Here is a 23,892-nt window from a genome sequence, read left to right as displayed (position 1 = left end):
CTGCTTCATGGCCTTCTGACACTTAACTTTAAAGGATGACTAATAGATTTTTAATATGCCTTTTAGCTTTTCAGTGTCTGTTTGGGGAAGGGTTCCTCCTAGAGGTGATGGGGCATTTGTGCATATGTAGAGACAAGAAAATTACTGGCCACTCAGTGCAGGAGCTATCCACAGGGCGCAGCTCCACATTTGTCACGCACTGCACCAGGAAGCCTCTGTTTACCAAGAACAGTACCTGGGTATAGGCATAAGGGAACAGAGGACAAATGGAGAAGCCTCTGATGGATGTTAGTTGTGTGGAGGATGTGCTTCCTCAGTCCCAGAAGTCAGTGCAATTAGACCTGCAGCTCAAGGATGCTTGCCGCATCCCTTCTCACTCAAGGGATTTTGGATACATTGGTTCTTTTACCTCTATTTTATTTTTTTCATCTATCTGATGGGAAAAAGAAAAGCTGTGAATCTTTCTTTCCCCCAACTATTCTCTTATAGGTATAATTTTACTTACTTTATGTTGAATAAATCATTGTAAAAACTTGTTAGTATTTCCCTTACCTCTGGCTCTGTCGTAAAGAAGAGGGTACTGAAATCTATGCTGCTTAGAAACCATTAAAGAAGAGTGATTTTTTATTACATCTTTAAATGAACTGATTTCTCTTTCCAAATGTTTCCTAGACTTCTTTTTAATTTCCCTTCCTTAAGAGTTTGATTCTATGGCAACATTTAATCCCTCATCTTGAAGAAAGGCATTCCATTGTTACTGTCTTTGCATGTTTTCCGATGATGCCATCTTGTCTATTATTGTCTTTTCCTTTTCTGAGTACTGGATACCCAGAGTAGAGCCTTGTAAACTTGAGATTTCTAAATTGGCCCATGAATATGAAGTCTCTACTTTTCCAGAACTATCTAGGGTCATAACATACATAAGAAAAAATCCCTCTCTTGAATATTTGGAGCCAGTGGGTTTAGCTCAGAGGAAGCACCTGCCAAGCATGTATAAGACCCTGGATTTGTTTCCCAGCACCACAAAATGAAACAAAATGTGCAGACAAAGCTAATTGCTGATGCAATACTAAATGAACTGTTGCTAATCAATAACTAGGAATTGAGTTGAGAACAAATTTGGGATAAATGTCATAGTATAGAATTGGAAGGGCTTTTCAACTTTTAGAAAATATATAGATCAGTGTACACAAAAGTGGATATGTCAGAACTTACAGATAAAAAGAGATGAGATGGTTGACTTGTGGCTTTATTATTATTTTTTATGTTACAAAGGTGAGTAAAATATGCAAGAAGATAAAGGAACAATGTAAGCAAAGTCTTGGAAGTAGTGATAAAAATGGAACACGTCAAGAGCATGTTGTCATTGTGCCTGGTCTCAGAATGTGGCAGTACAAAGAGAAAGTCAAGACTCATGCATTTTATAATTGAAAAAAAAATTAAATTAGAAAATGATCAAAATAAGAATATAAGAATTTGAGAGCTCTCATCATTAATCTTTTTAAGGATTATTTTCCTTATAATATTCTGAAGCTTATGCTTTGTCATTAAAAAGAATGATTTCTAGTCTGTCCCATCTGTGATGGAAAAAGGGTTTAGGGTCCCAAGGAAACAAAAATGGAGAGCAGGGGTTTGACCAAGACCCCAGCATAGGGCCCTCCAGTGGTGGGAGGTGTGAGCTCACCTGACATCTGATAAGGCAGAAAGGTAATTAACCAATAAGAGACAAGGTGTTACCAGAAAAATGGAGTTCGCGCACCTGATTACTAATTAATCAGGCGTGAGAGCACCTTGTAGATGCATTCACTATTTAATTATAGCAGCCTCTCTTGGCAAAGGAGCATATGTTCCCAGCTTAATCTACTGGTTTATACTGACATCAAATTGTCATTATCAGAAAGAATCAGGCCTTTTGATTATTTCCACTAATTTATTGAACACTTAAAATTAATGAACCCCAGGTCTTTTAAATGTGCTCAGTTGGTTTGGAAGATGGGAGGAAAAAGGGGGTGGGGGAAAAGACTTCATTAAAAGGGCAATTTGTTTGGATAAAGGTAAAGCAAATACATTTCATGGGTGATCTGAATTATATTGGCAAAAACCACATGAATTCTAAAAAGTGAGCCTACAAAATGATGAAGACAAAATAGGATATGGGGACTGACCTACTGGACACCATTGGCTTTCTAAGCACATATGGCTAAAAGTCCCCCCCCGTTCCTCAACTATTATTTGCTAGTTCTCTTGGAGAAACTCATTGTAATTAAGCTAAATCAAATTAAAGCAATCAACATAAAATGTTAGATATCAATTGTTAGTTTAACTAACAAGGACATCGTTTTTTTTTTTATTCTAAAAATTTAGTTAGTCTGGGAAGCACATGTAAAGTCATCTTTCTCACAAATGAATTTCCTTAATATTAAGATGAGGCTTGTGTGACATCCATGTTGTGGCTTTTTATATTCAGTTGCAGGTGAAGGTCAAGTTCAAGTGATTCTCCTGGTGAAGGAAAGTGTGCCCCCAACTATTTCAGGTGAGTATCAACCCACTGAATGGAAGTGCCCGGTACAGAAGAATGTCCTCCAGTAGTTGTAAACTCCTCCTCTTATAAACAAGAAAGTATCAGCCCTAATGTGTTTATGCCTGACAATTCTCTACTGTGTTACCCTATAACTAAAATATGTGTCTGCATGTCAAAGAAAGATATAAGGGTGCATTTATTTGTCAAAACAATAGAAAGTAAGAATTAAAACATGTAAATAAGCACATTTCATAAATTATGGACCATATGTGCACACAGGACTCCAGATCTTCAGATGGGCCATTAGGCCCCCTCCAAATGGAAAGAAAAATTCAAAGTATCTCTAAACTTTAATTGTTCCTGGTAATTTCAGGAAAAATGGGTAAACAAACCTTCCCCCAAAGTCAGATAATTTTGTGAACTTTAACTCAAAAAAAAGCCAAATTCTCACAATCTGAATATCTCATAACAACTGCTTATGTATTTCATGGTTTGTTTTTGTTTACCCTGAGTCAGTTTAACACTATGTTTGCAGGAGGGATAAATCTTTTCAGAGGTGGAATTTCCCTTGATTTTCAGTGTCATTTTGTGTTATGTCAGAACAGCCATATATAATAATCAGAAAATGATCTAATTCTTTCATTTGAATTAATAAATTAATGAGGCAAAGATATTGGACTAAAACTATGGACTAAAAGAACTAATGGCTTCTACTCGATGCTTTTTGGGCAATGAAGAGTATAAATTGAGATTGTTTTTGTAACATTTTTTGAGCTTCTATAGTACTTTATTTTCTATGCCCTCTGTTTTTAATCCCTCTTTTCCTTTAGCTGGCTCAAAATGCCCTGTTATTGAATGCCTCTGTATGAGGTATGGGGGATTCAATAATGGACAAGATGGAATCATCTTTGACTTCATGGGGTTTTATTGTCACTTGGGGATGGATATCAAACAGGTGACTAATTTCCTCAAAATAACTGTAACAAAGAAAAGGTACCCTATAACTCTTATCTCTCTGAAAGTCCTATACTCAAATTCCCTAAGAGATTTTAATGGATTTGCTGAGCCCCTACTTTGAAGAGGCTATATATTGCGGAAGTGTTTACCAGACTGCCTATGGGTGTCCTTCCTCTAGTTCAACCAGCTATAGTCAGGATAGCATGTCATGTAGTACCACATATGAAGATTTCTGTATTAGGGATTCTGTGGAAGGACAGCATGGGTGATCAGCATCTGAGGCATTTCAAAAGGGGTAAGTTTAACTGGGAGATATTTCATTTTGTCAAAGGCAACACACTGGTAAATAGGAAGCCAATGCTTCATAGAGTAGTTTTTTTTTTTTTAAGGTATTGGAGATTGAACCTGGGTCTCATGCACACCACATAAGCTCTCTCTTCCATGGAGCTATATCCCTAGCCCAAGTAGTAGGATTGTAATAAGAAAAGGGACCATATAGGTATTCCTATCTAATCTGCTTTACTTTACAAAGGGTGTGGGAGTCTGGAGATTAAACAGTTTCCATAGTTATATCTTAGTGTTTGAGCCTAGAAAGAACTCACATGTCCCAACTCAGTCCAGTGTTCTTTATGCTATCTCATGCAGCCTCTGATGTGTTTAAATTACTTTTTTTGGACATATATTAACTTATGAATTCAACTAAATTCTAGTTTAATTAGAACTAGCATACTCTCACTCATCAGGAAGAAATTTCAAATAATATGGGTCTAAGACATTGCCTGGTTCCTATGGTATAGGTTATATGTGCTAATGCCAAAACTTAAATATGGGAGTATATTTTATTTAGTGAAGGAAGAGTCCTATAGAAAACAATAAAATTACTGCAATATCAACAATTCTTTGCCACACACACAAAAAAAATAGAATGAATAATGGAGTTTTCTATGTCAACCCATTTAATTATTCATTACAGATAAGTAATACAGATGAAATATTTGGAAGACATATTTTGCAGAGAGAGCCTCTCAGTTTACTCAGTCAATTGAGGGCCTATTTTGTGTACAAAATAGTGCTGTCATAGTGAGGGCATTGTGGACAAGAAAATTTCAGGGCAGCAGAAACTAGGGTACATATGGGCCAATTTCAGAGAGAGGCAGAGAAGGTGATGGTGGTGTAAGCTTCTATATAAAAGCTTAGTGGTTTTGGTGAGAATGGATGCTATTTTGGCTTAAGGTGGAATCCATGTGTTTGAAGAGCCTAATACAGACCTTTGGTGCTTCTCTAACATTTTAGCTTTACTGGTTTCTCTCAATATCCACCGTACTGTACTGTATACAAGACAGGAGAGAAAAGGATGAGTGAAGCAATTCCCTCTTCATTTGGTAAAAGATGAAGAAATTTTTGAAAAGTCTGTGCTTCAATCACATGGTCATGTTGGGAGGCTAATTGGCAAATAATGTCCACAATCACATGAGAACATTATCAGACAGTCTCTTCCTAAGTTTGCCAATCCTTTCGCCATAGACCTAAGTTTATATCCTTTCCTCTGGACTCTGAGAATCAGGCAGACCCTTTCTTATTTAAAGCCAGCCTATCCTTTCCAGCATCTGCTGAACTTTACCTATCAGATAACGACTCTGTCCTGTCTGGTTGACTTTTTTGTTTGATAGTTCCTTGTGTTCAGAGCTTCCCAATGAAAAACAGACATCCCTCACCCAAAACATTGTGAAAAAGAAATTCTCCTTTAGTTGATATCTCTTCTGCAAACTTCCTGAAAGGCTAGCATCCCTTTGATGCAAAGCCACAAAAAGTGGGGCAAGTGAAGGCATGATAGGCAATATTTGACTCACAAGTCAAGCCTGAGACCATCTCCAATCTGGCTACTTTTGAGTGACAAACTTTTAGAGGGAAACAGAATGACACCTTCTTATAAATGCTGGTCATGACAAACTTTGTGGACTTCAGTTTGGAAAGAAGTCTAATTCTTCAGTGACTGGAAAGGCAGACTGAGAGTCTGAAATCTGAAAGTTGTCCTCTCTTCAGTGAACTTCTGGGAAGATCTGACCCAACATCATTCCTTCTTCCCCTCTGGTGCATTGCACAGTTCACTGCAATGTGGTCTCCTCCTCTACCAATCCACAGGGGCCACTCTTGTCTTGATCACCCAAGCCCTGATACTATCAATGGTCACTTCTAATTCCCTCTTTTACCCGAACTTTGCTGTTAATGAGATCACTTCTGCCTTCTGGACTGCTATTTCTTAGGCTTCTAAGGAAAGATGAACACTGTATCTCTGACTGTTGCTCTTGTTGGCTTCTTTTTCTCTCTTCAGCTTTCAATATCAATAATAGTCATATGGGGTAGAAGCCTGGTATTAACTGTTTAGAAATCTAATTACCCAACAAGGGACTGAAACATGTTTTAATCTTGAGGCAGGATGGTATGTAAAATGGTCAACTTTGCACATAACATTCCCTAGTTAAAATAGCTACCTGCAGGTCTGGTTTGTTCAGTTAAAAAGAGTTTCACGCCTCCTATAAACTTGATTTAAAATGACAGAAGTGATATTACTTTATATCACCATTATCTGTGATATAAAGTTGAAGTAACAAAGGGTATTTGAGGTTTGGCATGGACGTTTTAAAGAACCTAGCTATTGCCTCTTTAAAATATCACTAAAAATGCATCAGAAACATCCTGTCTGGCCATTGTGGTGTGAGTTAGTGGCCACCCCAGAAGTTTCTCTTATCAGATTTCCACTTGTATATTCAGTTATAACACTGAGAAGGAGGGAAAACTGGTAGAAGGCTGGGGAAAGCATTAGAGGGTAGATGTTCATAAAACATTTTAAAACCTCTTTTGAGTGAGGCTTAATCCAAGACATTATGCCATGGTGTATGGCGTACTTTGTGGTAACTAAATTGCCTCTGATTTCCGCTTGGCCACAATCTCCATACCTTCAACTTATCCTGGTGTTCTAATTAGACCATAGCTACTGGGAAATTGGGTGCTGGCAGAAAAATAGTAACTGAATGTTCCCCAAGGTTCAGACATCAGACAGATATTTTCTCTTTTCACTTTTCAACCCTCTGGAGCTACCATAATCATCATTGGAGATAAAATACAACCTCTGGATAGATGATGCCAAATCTCTCTCTCTCTCTCTCTCTCTCTCTCTCTCTCTGACTCAAAGCTGTCTCACAGATTTCAGATTCAGGTTCATACACTGCTTGCTTGTCATATATTTTTTTTTAACCTGGAGACTTCAGAGGTTTTCTGGACTCTATATGGACAATTCATATAGAAGTTGATAGAATTCATCAACTTCTGGAAATTCTGGGTCCCCCTGCCTTCATTACCCTTTGCACTCTGGCCTCTGATCTTTTCTCCTGCCTCAGCATTTGCCTCCTGCTAGTTCTGTGATTCAGCAACATTAGGTCTCTGTGGTTCCCTGACTTGATCTTTGCTTATGTTCCTTCCTCCATCTATGGTGCAAACCCTTTCCCATACCTTTACTACAACCACAACCTCTTTTTATCTGTGGAATTTCTTTTTCTTTCTTTCCTGCCATTCTGGGGATTGAACAGGGCCTTGCATATGCTCGGCAAATGTTCTGTCCCTGAGCTACATCCCTAGTCTTTTTGTTTCATGTTATTTTGATACAAGTTCTTGCTAAATGGCACAGACTGGCCTTGAACTTCCTTCCTCAGCCTCCTGAGTATCTGGGATTACAGGTGTGTGCCACCATGCCTGGCCACCTATAGCTTCTAAGTTCTTAGAATTACTGCTCAGTTACTTATGGCTCCTTCAGGAAGCTTCTTTTGGCCAAGTCTAACTTCCTTCCTTTGTTAGATACTATTAAAGAGAACACCTCTGTGTACATGCTGTTTTGATTCTCCCAATATTTAATGACAAGATGGTATTAGCTCCTTGGCAGCCCAGAGATATTTTATTCCTTTTTGTATCCTTACACTTTTAGGGCAGTTCTAAGAAGAAAGGTGCTCATTATTTGTGCTTGCAAATTTAGCTAGTAATAGGTGGGATTCCCTCCACCCATCAAAAGAGGAGGGCTTTTCATCTTTCTTTTTGAAATAGTCTTTCTGCGCATCTGACTCTGTCCCAGTGATCATATCCCAGAAAAGAACAAGAGGATACAGTTCATTGTGCTGTTGTATATGGTGTGATAATGGAAGTCTCTATTACATTCATATTTGGATTCTTTGATAGAGATGCCAGTGGAATGGTTGAAATGCTATTTCATCATCAGAGGTAGAATCAGTGAGAGCCAACTGGAACATATGATCTGTATGTAAATTACTGCCCTGAGCAGTGCCCAGATCACTATCCTGCCACTGATATGTGTTAAGAGCTGTAAGGAGATCGCACTGGCTTAGTCATGTACTAAGGAGTCTTTTTATGAAGATAATCAGGACTATTAGCAGATTTACATAGAGAGATAGATCATACCCCATTACTTACAATTAAAAGAAAAGTGGAAAGATCCTAAATGTCAGACATCAGTGACATTATGGAACGTAAGTTATAGATTTTTTTTGCATTGAGGATTGAACCCAGGGGTGCTCCACCACTAACTTATGTCCCCAGCCCCTTTTATGTATTTTTAAATTTTGAGACAGGGTCTCACTAAGTTGCTAAGGCTGGCCTTAAATGATGATCCTTCTGCCTCAATCTCTCAAAGTGCTGGGATTACAGGTGTGTACCACATACCTGACAAATTATAGATTTTTGTATGATAGAATATTATGTAATTATTAAAATTATGTTCACAAGGAATTTTAAAGACATTAGAAAATGCATAGGAAAATGGCTAAGCCAAAATGGTTATGCTATCATTCAACAATATAAAAATGCAGATAAATTCTAGAAGGAAACACCATTGAAGGGTTGATGGCAGTTATCACTATGAGGTGGTGACATTATAGGTAATTACTATTTTTTCATTATTGAAAATTTCCAAATACTCTGTGATAAGCATATGTGATATTTATAATAAAGCAAAACTCAAATGTGTAATAAGATTGGAATATATTTTTCCCAGAAATGGAGATAATAAAAGAATTGAGGAATTTTTTTCTAGGTGAAAAATATTTTCAATAGACTCTAAAAGTATCAATATCCCTGATGAATATAGATGCAAAATTATTAATAAAATTTTACTGTCAAATTACATAGAAAAACACATTAAAAATATAGTGCACCATGATCGAGTGGGTTTCATTCCAAGAATTCAAGGTTGGTTCAACATATAGAAATCAATAAATGTAATTAACCACATCAATAGACATACAGGCAAGAATCACATGATTAGATCAATAGATGTAGAAAAAGCATCTGACAAACAGCATCCATTCATGTTCAAAACACTAGAAACACTAGGGATAGTAGGAAAATACCTCAACATTGTAAAAGCATATATGTTAAACCCAAGGCCAACATTGTTCTAAATGTAGAAAAACTGAAAGCATTCCCTCTAAAAACTGGAACAAGACATAGATGCCCTCTTTCACCACTTTTATTTAACATAATCCTTGAAACTCTGGCCAGAGCAATTAGGAAAAAGAAATAAATTAAATGGATACAAATAGGAAAAGAGCTTGAAATATCCCTATTGGCCAATAACATGATCCTATATTTAGAAGACTCACAATCTCCACCAGAAAGCTTCTAGAAATCATAAAAAATTCAGCAAATTAGCAGGAAAATAAATTAATACCCATAAATCAATTCATCATCTTAAATGATGAATCAGCTGAAAGAGAAATTAGAAAAACTATCTCGTTCCAAGCATTAAAAACAAACAAAAACAAAACTGGGAATCAATCTAACAAAAGAGGTGAAAGACCTTTACAATGAAAACTACAGAACACTAAAGAAAAAAATGGAAGAAGACCTTAGAAGATATAAAGATCTCTCATGTTCTTGGATAAGCAGAATTAATATTGCCAAAATAGTCAGACTACTAAAAGTGTTATACAGATTTAATGCAATTCTTCTTAAAATTCCAATGATATTCTTCATAGAAGTAGGAAAAAAAGGTCATGAAATTCACTTGGAAAAATAAGTGACACAGAATAGCCAAAGCAATCCTTAATGAGAAAAGTGAGGCAGGAGGCATTACAATAGCAGACCTTAAATTATACTGCAGAGCTATAGTAACAAAAACAGGATGCTCTTAGCACCAAAACAGGCATGAAGAGCAAGGGATAGAATAGAAGACACAGAGACAAACTCACATAAATAGAGTTATCTCATACTAGACAACAGTGCCATAAAGATACATTGGAATAAAGATAACTTCTTTAACAAATAGTTCTGGGAAAACTGAAAATTTATATGTAGCAGAATGTGAACCCCTCTCATCCTGAACAAAACTCAATTCAAAGTGAATCAAAGACCTAGGCATTAAACCAGAAACCCTACATCTACTAAAGAAAAAGTAGGCTCAACAATCCATCATGTCAATTTAAGAACTGAATTCCTCAACATGACTCTTAAAGTGCAAGAAGTAAAACAACAATCAATAAATGGGATGGAATCAAACTCAAAAGTTTTGTCACAGCAAAGGAAAAAATCAAGAATGTGAAGAGTGAGTCTATAGAATGAGAGAAAATCTTTGCCACCTGCCCCTCAAAGCATTAATCTCCAGGATAGATGAAGAACTCAAAAAACTTAACACACAACCACCACCACAACAACAGCAAAACCCAAATAGATCTAATCAATAAATAGGCAAAGGAACTGAATAGATATTTCACAGAAGAAGAAATAGTCAATCAACAAATGAAAAAATGCTCAACATCTCTAGCAAATAGAGAAATGCAAATTGAAACTATACTGAGATTTCATCTCACTCCAGTCAGAATGGCAATAATCAAGACTACAAGTAACAAATATTGGCAAAGATGTGGGGAAAAGGGTACACTCATACATTGCTGGTGGGACTGCAAATTGGTGCAACAAGTATGGAAAGCAGTATTGAGATTGATTCCTCAGAAAACTTGGAATGAAATCACCATTTGACCCACTTATCATTTGACCCAAAGGACTGAAAATCAGCATACTATAGGGACACAGACATATCACAGACATGTTTATAGCAGCTCAATTCACAATAGCTAAGCTACAGAACCAACCTAGGTGCCCTTCAACAGATGAAATGGATAAAGATAATGTGGGATATGTATACAATGGAATATTACTCTGTCACAAAAACAAAATTATGATATTTGGGAGAAAATGGATGGATCTCTTATGCTAAGTGACATAAGCCAATTGGCCCCCAAAATAAAGCTTGAATGTTCTCTCTGATACGTGGATGTTAACACAATGTGAGAGGGGATAGAAGTTCAGTGGATTAGACAAAGGAGAATGAAGGGAAGGGAAGGAGAAGGGAATAGGAAAGACAGAATGAATTGGATCTAACTTTCCTATGTTAATATGTGAATAAATCACAGTGAATCTCCATATCATGTACAACCATACAATTGGGGTCCTAAATGAAATAAAATGTACTCCATGTTCATACCAATATGTCAAAATATACTGTACAGTCATGTATAATTAAAAAGAACGAACTAAGAAAAGAATCTTATGAAGCATTACAAAGTGGTTACTTTTGGAGATGAAAATACCCCCAGATTCCTAAAATAAGGATGGAATTTGGAAGTTTTATAGTGAATCAGATGTTCATATTTACCTGTGTTTTTTTTTCCTTTATTTTTTAGCTTCCACCTCTGCACATGAATCAATTTTAAAGTGGTCAGTTCCTGAAACATGGCAAGACGTTGAAGAGGGATGGGGAGGACACAACCATACCATACCAGGCCCGGGGGATGACGTCCTGATTTTACCCAGTGAGTGAGACACCCCATGAGATTAATCACAGACAGACTGAGCCAAGTCAACCTGATTGAGGATTATATTTTACTTACATTTTACAACATAGTAAAGACAGTAGAAAGGAATAACCACTTGTTTTATAGCCCTCTTTGAGATAACATAGGAGTCTCACAATGTAGTGAAATCCAGAACAGGCAGTCTGGATTATGTTTATTAAAAGTGAAACAAATAATCATCATGACAAAAGAAGGGAATAATTTGCTAACTAGATCACTTTCTAATGTTTCAGAGACAAATTTACACCTTCCAATATTCTTAAGTCTGAAAGAAAAAAAATGGAGAACAACTTATACATGCCTCCTTATTTTTGCCTTTGTGGATTTTATATTAGGACAAACAAAAAATTCTCCATTGCCAGGTGTGGTGGCGCATGCCTATAATCCCAGCAGCCCTGGAGGCTGAGGCAGGAGGATCGTGAGTTAAAAGCCAGCCTCAGCAAAAAGCGAGGTGCTAAACAACTCAGTGAGACCCTGTCTCTACATAAAATACAAAATAGGGCTGGGGAATGTGGCTCAGTCAGTAGTCGTGTGCCACTGAGTTCAATCCCCAGTACCTAAATAAATAAATAAATAGATTAAGAAAAAAGAACAACACCCAAAACTCTCCATTGTCATGACTTCTCAATTATAGGGAAAAATAGATTAATAAAATAGAAAAATATCTATCTGTCCATTTGTGCTTACGTTTATGTGTTCATCCATTTCCAACTGTCTCTCACATACCCAGGTACAGGAGAAAAACAATTCTTAAGACAAACAGAAGCACACACCCTTATTTACAACATTCTTTTTCCTTAAAAGAAAGTTCAGGATAATAACAGAAAATCTCCCTAGCCTGAGAAGTAAATATTTTTCATAGAATAATTATATTTCTTCCAAAAGACCTAATTTCAATATGGTTTAATTTGAACCTCTTAAGGTAATAGGAATTAAAAGAAGATCTGTAATGGAAGAAAATTTGGCCATCCGTAAAATAATAATAATGTCAAACACTAAGCACTAATAGTGTACCGAAAACTGTTCTCTGTGTACTAAATTATCCCTCAAGAAGACCTTGTAAGGGAAATAATATCACAATTTGCATTTCTGCAGACAGAGATACAGAGGTCCAGGACAGTTAAGTTTCTTATTCAAGGTCACACAACTTGCAATTCAGCAGAGTGAGGAATTGAACCCAAACAGATTCCAAATCTTTATTCTGAAACAATATTTTCTCTTTCTAAAAGGACTGAGGGTAAAATAAAATCAAGTAGTTATGTTGTTTGCTCTATTTACAATGGCAGAATGAAGGCAGAATAAAACAAAATACACTGATCACCTTCTGGGCCCTGGTGATGCCTCTGTGTAACTGCACGATGCAGAGCAGGAGGGAGTGGACTGCCCAATACAAACTCAAAGTTATTGTCGTCCGGCTTCCCCATCATCCACCTCTCTTCAATGGAGGATGTAACTTTTTGAATAAACAAGCTTGTGAGTCATCTTATACGGAAAAGGAAAATCTGTTCTGTCTCAGCCATCTCTTTGATGAATCTAGCCAGCGGATTCGCCCTGGGCTATGGTTTTTCCCACTAAACAAGCTGTTTCTCCCACCCCATGCAGGAAGCAAGAGAAGCTTTTGAAGGTTGCCAAGCTTTTAGCGTCCTCTGGGGCCTTTGTGCTGAGCGATGAGCCATCTCGCCCATCCTGCCTGGCAATGCACTCCCTGTGCCCACTGGGCCCTGGCTCCGGGAGCCCCTGGTGTTCCCCATCATCCTCTGTCCCTTTGTTCATGGTTAGCTCAGAAAATGGGTCTGAATTCTCCATGAAGCTGCTCTTAAAGAGCACAAATCTATGCTGAAGGAAAAAGGGAGGGGGCAGTGGGCACTGGAATTGTGAGCTACCTTCTCATTAGCCCTTCAGTGCTATGGGGAGAGCAAGCGAGGCAGTGTCTCTTCAGTGCACACAGTATGTTCATTATTTGTAGTTTTCAAGTGGAAAGACAGAGACACAGGGCATAGAGTCAGATCCTAGCCCTTTGCCTATTGCACTCTCCTCTTTCCACATAACCTATTTTCTAAAGCCAGCAAGTGACCTGCTCCCGGACAGCACTGGAATCCAGCCTGCTGCTCAGTTTTGAGGCTTGTGCAGGAGCTGCTGTGATTTTTTTCCCTTCTGACTTTTGGCGAATGCCTCCTGATGCTTTGACCTCCTCTGGACGGAGCCTCGCTCCTCTTCCTGCCTGTGGTCTTGCCTCTCTCTCAACCCTTCTTCACCTTTTCTTGGCTGTGCTGTTTCCTACATTCATACTCTGTTTGAATCAAGTTTCTTCACCTAAGTCTGATCCAGGATGGATGCTCAGGAAATGTGGCTTAGGTGATGTGCATGATGAGCTCAGGGATACCAACCCTGATTCAATCACAACATGAATCTTGGGTTTGACAATACAACTACTAGACCTTAGGAATCTGTGGAAAATAACATCCTTTGATCAGATTCCTGGAAATTATTAAGTGATTTTTATGATGGTAGTAAGTGTCATTTGAGTGCTTGGTGTGCATCAGGTACTGTGCTTAGTGTTTTATGTTGATTTTTTTCACTCAATACTCACACAGTACAAGAAGTTCCTATTTTCCACATTTTTGCTGACAGAGAATTTGGAACACAGAGACGTTAAGTAACCCGCTCACCTTTTACCCAGTCAGTAAGGAAAGAAGATGAGAAGGAAATCAGAGAGTCTGACTAAGAGCTCTAATACTTGATTGTATACCTTTTTTTTAAAGCTACTACCTTTACCTGAACTGATTTTAAATTAGGCTGCATATTATCCTGAATTTCAATTTCTCTGTTTGCTATTCACATTGTTCCCTTAACTAGAACTGAAAACAACAACAAAAAAACAATATTATCTATTATCTTATTCACTGTATGTTAAATGTTCTGTTTAAGGGATTTAATCTTTGTTTGTTTCTTTATTTTTGGTGCTGGGGATTGAACCCAGGACCTTCTGCATGCAAGGCAAGCACTCTACCAACTGAGCTACATCCCCAGCCCCAAGGGATTTAATCTTACCACACTTGAAAAATCTAAAGAAACTGTCAAATAGGTATCTAATGCAAAGAAACATTATCAAAAACACTTTTCTTGCATCCGTCAGCAAAATAACTCAAATTAACAGCAATTTCCTGTTCAGTTTAATAAATATTTACTGAATATTTCCAATGTTGGAGGAGAAGTGCCAAGTACTTAAGATCTGGGTCCCAAAGACAGTAAGGTACAGCCATGACCTAAAATAGCTGGTTAGTAATAGTTGATTTAGCTGAGTTAGTAAAACTCACAATGCCTTATCATACAACATAGCTATAATAAACATAGAACGTATTTAGAATCAAACTGTTTCAGGAGAAAGAGTAAAGATTTCATGGAGGAAGAAGCATTTGAAACATTTTGAAAGATGATGTAAGAAGTTGGGATGCAGTTATGAGGCACATGGGGATATTGAGGATTCAGCTATTAAACTAGGATAAACCTGGGTTCACCTTGGATTCTGATGTTTACCAACTGTGTAACATTGGTGGAAACCTTTCTGACCCTCATCTACAACATGAGGGCTATAATTAATATATCATTACGTTAAGAAGATTCAATGAGAAGGCATCTGTGCACATGGTCACTGTGTAGAATATGGTGGTAATGAAATTATAGATGAGAGCTGTGATTTGTAATGTATCAGGTGGTTTTTCCCTCATTTTTCCATCTGGCCGCCCCTCTTGGCCTCTGGTATTAGCGACACTTTGTATTTGCTTTCCAATGTCTTATTATTTAATTTTCACAACATCCTTGGAAGCTAAATAGGTAATAACTATTATTACAGTAAAAACCCATTTTTACATAATACGATTTTAATGGAACTGCTGATTTTACAAAATGAAAGTGACTGGTAAAGAAGATTTAAGTGATACTTTTGAACCTCTAATACAATTTTATGGTGTTTTGTGTATTTTAATTCATTAATAAAGGAAACGTGTAGAACATTCCCATCATTATTCAAATAGAATAGCATAATTTTTCAATAAAATTCTTAGGGTAAATTGCCTATTTCCATTTTCTGGGAAATCAATTTTATGGAATGACCTCAGACCCATCCTATTCCATAAAAATAGGACTTTACTAATAAAAGACACCACTACCTTAAGTATGGTACCATTTTCCTTCAAGGCGTTCTTTCTTTATAGACATTAGATTTTGAAAGAGCTATTTATTTTTCTCTGTGGTATTATATGGAGTAAACTGAGTTGATCATGAAGAACTAGCTCTTTTAGTTTAGTTTATGATAACTTTGCCTCATACAAATAAGTACATCTGGCTGTCTCTGCCTTCTAAATAGTTGGTGAATTGGTTCAATGTATTCTAGAATTCTTAAGTGTTAGGAACAAGTTCTATGTAACTTAACATACAAATTCTAAGCCTTGAAGATGAGTTGGTCAGTTGGTAAAATGATTGCTTTAGCTTCTCTTCTCCATGCTTTTTCCTGAACTTACCCGAGAGAATTTTTGTAAGAGGTTTTGGGGCTTTTCTCTGAAGGATTCTAAGCATTGGAAGGTTGATACCTTTTGCACAGGGCAGACTTGGTGGAAGAAGAATGTGTTATAATTCCAAATAATAGGATTCTGTCTTGAAGGGTACAGTGATGATATCATGTAGCCTCCAGCATCTTTTATTTATTTATTTATTTTGGTGTGTGCATTTTGGTTAAATTCACTGTTTTATTCTCTGTATTACTTTGAACTGTTCTTATTTGCAAAGATGAATGGGAGAGTACTGTTGTTTCTTTTATAATAATCCTTCTGTTTGTTCTGATTTTCAATACTTGGGTACTTTAAATGGCAAGAAAGGCTCATCAAAGTTATGTGATGATAAAAGATGACAATATTTAATGCATTTCCTTGTTTAAGTGCAAGGCATTATAACAGATTGGTGATCTGAAGCAAGATGATTATAAACTAGGAAACAATATTTGAGGGGAGGAATTTCTATAAAATATTGTGATTATAGAATTATTGTCTTTTTCTTATCTCTGATTATATTTAATATGAATTGCACATACATAGCAATTTGGGTTTAGAACACCAATTAGAAACAAAACATTGTAAACATTGGTGTTGTTTCTTTAGCTGGAATAATTCTTGTAATATTGGCTTTGTGCCATTTGTATGGGACAGAAAACTATAGCTTGCTACCCACTTATTCTGAATTATTAGCAAGTGGGAGGGGAAGAAATTTATGCTTAGATTATTGGCATCCTTTCTATGATGCATGGCATCAGAATGGTGATAGTTGGAATGTGGATGTTCTGGAACTCTATCATTATCTGACAAGCTGCCAAGAAATCTACAAGCTTAAAACACCCATTTTATTTTGCTCATAATTTGTTAGGAGGGCCAGGTTTGAGAGTTATTGTTTGGTTTCTTCCAATAATTACAGTCAGACCACAGCTAGAGTGAGGTTAACTAAAGGTTAAACTTGGCTGCATGGTCAAAGATGTCTCAATCATGTGGCCAGCAGTTGAGGCTGGTTTTTGGCAGGGAATTTATCCAAGAAAATCAACTGAAAGTCCTCAGTTCCTGTCCTCATAGTTTTCCCTGTGGAGCTGGTTGGGCTTCCTGACAACATGGTGGCTAGATTCTGAGAAAGAATAGTTTAAGAGAGAGTATCCCAAGAGCGAGTGGTCCAAGAGAACTAGATGGAAGATGCATGCCTTCTGAGCCAGTCTTATGTCCCCAGAATATCATGCTCCTCACATTCTATTGGTCAAGCAAGGCACCAAGATAGCCCAGGGTCAGGGAAGGAAGATTAGTTTCTATTTCTAACTGGAAAGAATAGCAAAGATTTTGCAGCTGTCTTTAATCTACCAATGTGTATATGTTTATATGTGTGAGTATGTGTGCATGTATGTAATTAAGAGCAGATGTATCTGACTTAATTGCAAAGGTATTTTAGAATCTTCTAAATTTGTGCTGTTTTTCTCATCTAGGCAGACCTTATTTAGATTTTGTTGGCTTGTGTGAATCAGAAATTACATAATACCAGGAGACAGATTGACCAAAGGATTTCAATTTCCTTATTTTTATTACTTACAATGCATAGTTACTGCACGTTTTCTTCTCTTTAAGTGCTATTCTTCAACCCTTCAAACATAATTCAACCCTGATTTAGAATTTCTCACTTTAGAAGGGGATGAGTGACAGTGTGTGGGCTGCAACCTGTGGCCAAATTCCAACATTCAAGACCAGGAACATCTTCTCAGAAGAGAGGAGTGTGGGATTCCAAAGAGGGTTGGGGGGGGGATGGAGGAAAAAAATGGGGGCACTTTATTTCAGGGCAGAAATGAAAGACTGAAAGAGAAAACAATCAAACATTTCTTTGACCTTATTTAGAACGCAAATTGGAAAGCCATTTTTTTGAGACTTTATAGGGAGAAATAGTAGACAAATACATGATTTTTAAAGAGGTACCTTTGACACAGAAGCTTTTATCAGTGTTATTATCAAATAAAAATAATCAAAAAGAAAATCTAAAAGTATCTTTAAAAATGGTATAGTCCTTTGTTTTTGCCAGTTACTTAGAAGAGAACAGAGATAGATTTAGTGAATCTTACTTCATGTTAAAGAATACTGAGACCATGTCCTAAGCACAGAAAGGAAAAGTAAGGATTTTAAGCTCCATAAAAATAGATGTTCCCTTAGACATCTAAAGGCAGGATTTTTTTTATTTTAATATTGAATGTAAGTTGACTTTTCATATATCTAATCATTGAGAAATATACTATAGAAAATTACAATTTAAAAGTAATATAAGAACAACATTTTTTGCAATATAGAGTCCTTCAATGAACAGAATGATTAGCAATTTATTTGTTTTATTTTGTGGTGGATTTACTTGTATTAGGTAAATATTAATATATGTTAAATATAGATAACACAAAATTATTAAGCTGGTAGAAAACTTGGTGTCTGTTTAATCCAAGTAAAATAAGCTAAAATGATCCAACTGTTTTATAAATTGTGAATAATATGTTAGTATTATTCTCCAAATTATATGATGGTTTGTGCCAAGCCTTAGAATTTCAGGCTTCTTGTTTCCAACCCAAATACTGCTATCTACCTCCTAAAATTTAGGAGAGGGAATACAGAACTTGTCTGTTGTGTTTTAGATTTGTGTCTGTCACATAGGATTGCGTTTGTGAGAGACCGCACTCAGAGGTTGGTAATTGCTTCTAAAACGCAATGAGCATGGTTCAGATGGCTAGTCTAAGTAAACAGCACTAGCCCTTAACTTCCTGGCCAAGAGAGGTGACATGGTGTCCTTTTTAGTATGGACATCCAAGAGATGGAATTTTTAAAAAAATTACAGATATGTGTAGTTTCCTTATAAAAATAAAATTTTGATTAAAGCAACAGCAGCTATCTTTATTTCCTTTAAGTGACATAAAAGGAACATAAAAATATAATTATGTTGAGATAAGTTAGCACTTTTTCTCTAATCTCAAATTGTCAATCTATGTTTGACTCAATCATAGTGTTTGTTTCTAGGATAATTAGAATCTACTTAGAATCTTCTCTTGGGATCCAAAGTCAGGTAGCCCCTGACACTTTTTATGGCTTGCTAACTTGCTGGAACTAATTAGAGTTTTACTCTAATAGAGTGATTTTTTTCCAAACCCTATTCTTTTCTCACTCACCTGAGAAACATACTCATTGTCAAAGTCTGTTAGTCTTAGTATCATAAATTATAGTAATTTTAGGAGGGGACATACTTCCTCAGGACACATAGATCCTAATTTAGGTGGGTGTAGGGATATAAATCTTGGTAAGTGTGAAATATTTAAGAGACCCTGATTTATTTTTGTACTTAGCCTCACCTAGAGATCCATTGATTGTACATTTCACATTCTCATCTTCCAACCACGAGAGGTCTGGGCCTACTGAGCACCTGTGTTCCAGCTTGAGTGGAACCTAACAGGTATACTTGTAAAATAGCCATGATGCATTCCTTCACTTACAAGAGGTGTGACCTATTTATTTATTTGCTATTATAGTAACTTATTTCTCTTGCATAACTCTACAGAATTCCATCTGCAGTTTGCAACTAATTCTTCATGGGACTATGTTTTAGCCTCCTTAGAATTTTGAAGAATATTTTAGGCTTTTCAATACAAATGACAAGCTTCATGGGAAGGGTAAATGTGGTGGTGGTTGCCATATAAAATATTATGTAGCATAAATTTGATTAGAAAGCAGAATTAGCAAGTTATCAGTTTTATGCAGGGTAAAGGGAGATGAGTGTAAGTATGATCAGAACTTTTACATGCAGGTGACTGGTTATGGGTGCCATCAAAAGAAATAGAGGATGCAGGGAAGGAATAGGTTTATTAGGAAGAATAATAATGTTCATTATAGATGTATGTTAAATTTCATGAGCAGAGGCCTAGATGGTAAAAGGAAATGTGGATCAGGAGTTTAGAAGGAAAGCCAATGGGGAATTTGGTTTTAGATTTGGTAGCCCTCAGAAGAGTTGACCAAAGAAGTTTTAGGGATTGAACAAGGGTTAGAACCAACATGGGGACCATTGCAGAGAAATGTAAGAAGGTAGTAGAAGACAAGATCTTGGAGGAAATTCTAATTTAAGTGGTAAGAAAATATATTAGAGAAGGATTAGCAATAGTGTCAAAGGAGAATCAGGACAACATAGGGCAATAAGTGAGTATACCAAGATGATGGAAGTAAGGAGGACAGGAGGATGGAATTAAGGAATAGTTTGAGAATAAATTATGTACTCTCTGCTGGCTCCTATAAATCAAACACAAAATCTAGTGTGAAGTCTCTTGCTTGTCTTGTTAGTTGTACACATTTAGTATGAATTTGTGTCTTCAAGGAGCCACCATATCTTTACTAAAATGAAAGCAATCACTCCATGATGAGACAGCAGACTTCTAGGGAAGGCAGTAAAGATTGTCTTTGATCATCAGTCACTCTCTGGTTAGCATGCTGCCAAAGTATTCGGAATTAATAGGCTCATGTGATAGGTTCAGACCAATCAAACTGTTTAATTTGCTCAGCTCAATTAGTTCAAGTGGGAAAGTAGAATAGGCTATGTCTTATAAGATATTATTGTCATTTTTAAAGGGGTATTGTGTTACAAAATATAAACACCATAGAAATATTTTTAAGAAGATTTAGGGATCCCGTGTAATGCTTATAATGAGTTCAACTCTGGAAGTAAATATTAAGGTTCCCATTATTCAAAACAGGCAGAATTAGTCTGTCAAAGCACACTGTTTAATTTCTTTTAGTTATAGAATACTGAGCATAACATCCAGAGTTTTTGATATTTATTTTGTGATGTTAATCTCTTTAAAATCATTAATAAATTGATCGACCAGTTACCCTGGTTTCCCCAGGATTGAGGGGTTTCCTGGAACACAGAACTCTAAGTAGTAAAATCTGAAAAGTTGGAGATCAACTGGAATATGTAGATCTCCCTAGGAGGAAAACACCTTTAAAGTCATACCAATCCCATTTTCTATGATTTGCAGTGCAACAGATTTGCTAAGGGTTAATGAAAATTTTCCTTGACTTAAATCCATCAGTTTATATTTTACCCAGTTTTATTCCTCCAAGAACTTTGTCTCATGGAATTAATATTGCTTGAGGAGACACAGGCCTTTCTAACAAGAGAAGGAGACCTGAATGATTGCACATGTATTTTACCCTCCTGGTTAGGGTTGGGGAAGTGCGAGCCAAGCAAGGAACACTGCCCATGGAGGTTTTTAATGTAGAGCAGGGCTTTATTCACTTGCTCTAATCAAATTACTTCTTTTTCTCTTTACTTTATGGTCTGTTTTCCATGCAGATATTTTTGGAATGTAGAATTAAATAATTCATGATTCACCTATTATTGGTTTAGGTATAGTTGCCATTTCTTGAGTTGATTATCTTCCCTTGAGGGGGCTTTTGGAGTCTCCTCGTATGCAGAGGTTTAAGATAAGAATTTGGCCAAGTAACTAAGCATTGCAGGTACAGATGGGCCAGCAGGCTCACTTTTGACCCTTGGGTGACTGCACTGTTATACAGCTTAGGGGGTCCTAATGTTTTTGTGTCCTAGTTCCCTTTAGGAGTCTGGCGAAGCCTAGATCTAGTCTCAGAATAATGTTTTTGATACATAAAATAAACCAGTTATGATTACAAAAGAAATCAGTTATATTGATAGAGCTATCAAAATATTAAAAATAAAATTTGTGTTATAATAGCATGTTTCTTTATGAAGATTGAATGGCAATATCTAGAGCTGGTTCTAATAACTATCATAATTTCAATGTCATCATTGCAGAATTTCTCCAAAAAGGGGTGCCATAAATGTTGCTTTGTGTAAATGCATGTTGTGATGTTGTAGCCCCTGTGGGGAAGTGTAAGCTCATTTCTCTTTATTTAAATCTGGGCGGCTTTAGTAACTTGCTTGACAGAATGTAGGAGTGAAGCTCAAAAGATTAGATCACAAGGACACTTGCATTAGGAGACTTGTTCTTTCTCTTACTTGTTATTGGAATGATCCTCTCTTTTTGGAACAAGGTCCTTAGGCTATCGGAATCCAAAAATCATGTGGAAAGCCCATGTTTTCCATACTGGTTAACAAGCCAAATAAGCCCCAGCCAGCAGGAAATGTTAATTCTCAGCTATGTAAGTAATCTGTCTTGGACGCCCAGGCCAGTGAAGTCCAATAGTGGGTCATAAATGTTGACAATTCTGAAATTTTCTTCCTTTTACCTGCAAACACATTATAAGTTCCAAATTTTATTCATAGGTCAACATTCCACAGAATTTCTTACCTGTGTCCAACAATGTTTCCTTAGAAGGGGAATCTAATATTTGGTTCACTTGGATGACACATGGGCACTAGTAGTATTAACAGCCTACATGCTACCCAAAGAAGACAGAACATTAAAATCTCTCTTTGAAATGAGTATTGTTCTTCTCTAAAATTGATTTACACTTGTTCCATCACTGCCATTTGCATAATGTGTGTGGTATTAAAGCCTCGTTCAGAAATCATGTGCTAATTGAACACCTATCGACTGAATACATCACTCAAAATGTATCAGATACTTTTCTGGGGATAAAATAGTAAGCAGTAGAGTTGCAGGAACCTACCTGGGTCTCACTTCCTGCTGGTAGAGACAGAAATGTAATCACATCAATAATCATAAGCAATAAAACTAAAATATTTTGGTATAGAAAACTTTCAGAGCCATGAAATCATATACCATGGGGATCTGGATTGGAATGCAAATGATTGCACTACAATCCATGTTGTAAGGCTAAAACCAGCCATTTAGTGCTAATTAGCTTTAATAATAAATTGACCTAGCATTTCTCAAAGTGTTTCCCATGAAACTAGTTCTTATCAGCATCACATGGGAAAAAACAAATAAGTCAAATAAATTTGGAAAAGCATAGATAAATTTCTTTTCATCTGGTCTTTTTAAAGGCTTTTATATGATCACTTGGGTTATGTAACTTCCAGAGAGAGAGACAGTATGTGCTGTTTCTCAAATACTTTTGATCATCTAACTCTCATCACAGAATAGATTGTCATGTCAGTGTTTCAGGGAAATAGAGCACAACGTACTGTCACACCTAATCTCAACTCCCTTACTTAAAAATAATATTTGATGTAGTCTTGGACTCCTTCTATCTTCTTGGCCCACCATTTGTTGTTTCCATTCCCAAAGTTACCCTGTATTCCAATGTCTGCTGGAACTCCAGCCATTCCAACCACTTTCCAAGCAACTGGAAAATAGATTCTTCCTGTAAGTTTCACATAACTTTTCTGTTTATATCTTTTGGGCCTAAATCTAGCCAAATTTTGTTAGTTTTATTGTTTATAATTATATATGTGATTACATTTCTGTCTCTACCATTTTCTTACTAAATCCCATGAACGGAGACTTGGTAAATAAAATATTTCAGCTAGGTGATGGTGTATTCAGCTGAGAATTGGAATTTTCATAACTAAGGAAGGAAATAATAAATAAGAATGAGTTCCCTCTGCCACATTTTTTCTCTCATTTAGAGCTGAGGAAAATGGGTTCAAAACTGCATGCTCAAGAAAGAGCTAAAAAAAATCATAGAGACAGTACAGAGTCAAATTTGGCCTCAGGATTCCTTGAGTCTCTCGAGTTCATTACTCCAACTCCTACATAAGCATGAAGGAGAAATGAAAACAGCTTTTCAAAGACTATGACACAAAAGGCGCAGGTGCGTGTACAGATAACACCATTTTAGAGTAGATTTTAAAACATAGAGTAAATTGCTTCTTGGAAGCATGTGCCCAGATTTGGAAATTAATGGCACTTGATTAACAAGATCCTGTGAGTGGTGTGTGGCATCTTTATGTTTAACTTCATTCTTCAGGTGCAGTCTGAAGCCACCTATTTTGCCTGGTTCAACATCAGTGGACTAA

At 36.6% G+C, this 23,892-nt stretch overlaps 1 protein-coding gene across 1 annotated transcript in view; it reads left to right on the top strand.

Annotated features, from left to right (window-relative positions):
• Window positions 1-23,892, top strand: part of PKHD1 (PKHD1 ciliary IPT domain containing fibrocystin/polyductin) — a gene marked incomplete at its 5' end in the record, with an annotated part of 435,617 nt that overhangs the window by 226,030 nt on the left and 185,695 nt on the right. The window contains 2 exons of the mRNA XM_081295270.1: window positions 2,468-2,533; window positions 11,224-11,352. Coding sequence (XP_081151396.1) covers window positions 2,468-2,533; window positions 11,224-11,352 — 195 coding nt within the window. The remainder of the gene's footprint in view (window positions 1-2,467; window positions 2,534-11,223; window positions 11,353-23,892) is intronic.

Source organism: Spermophilus citellus, assembly GCF_964194105.1.
Source record: "Spermophilus citellus genome assembly, chromosome: 5".
In the NCBI taxonomy this organism is placed as follows: Eukaryota; Metazoa; Chordata; class Mammalia; order Rodentia; family Sciuridae; genus Spermophilus; species Spermophilus citellus.
This window is presented reverse-complemented; position numbering and strand designations above follow the sequence as displayed.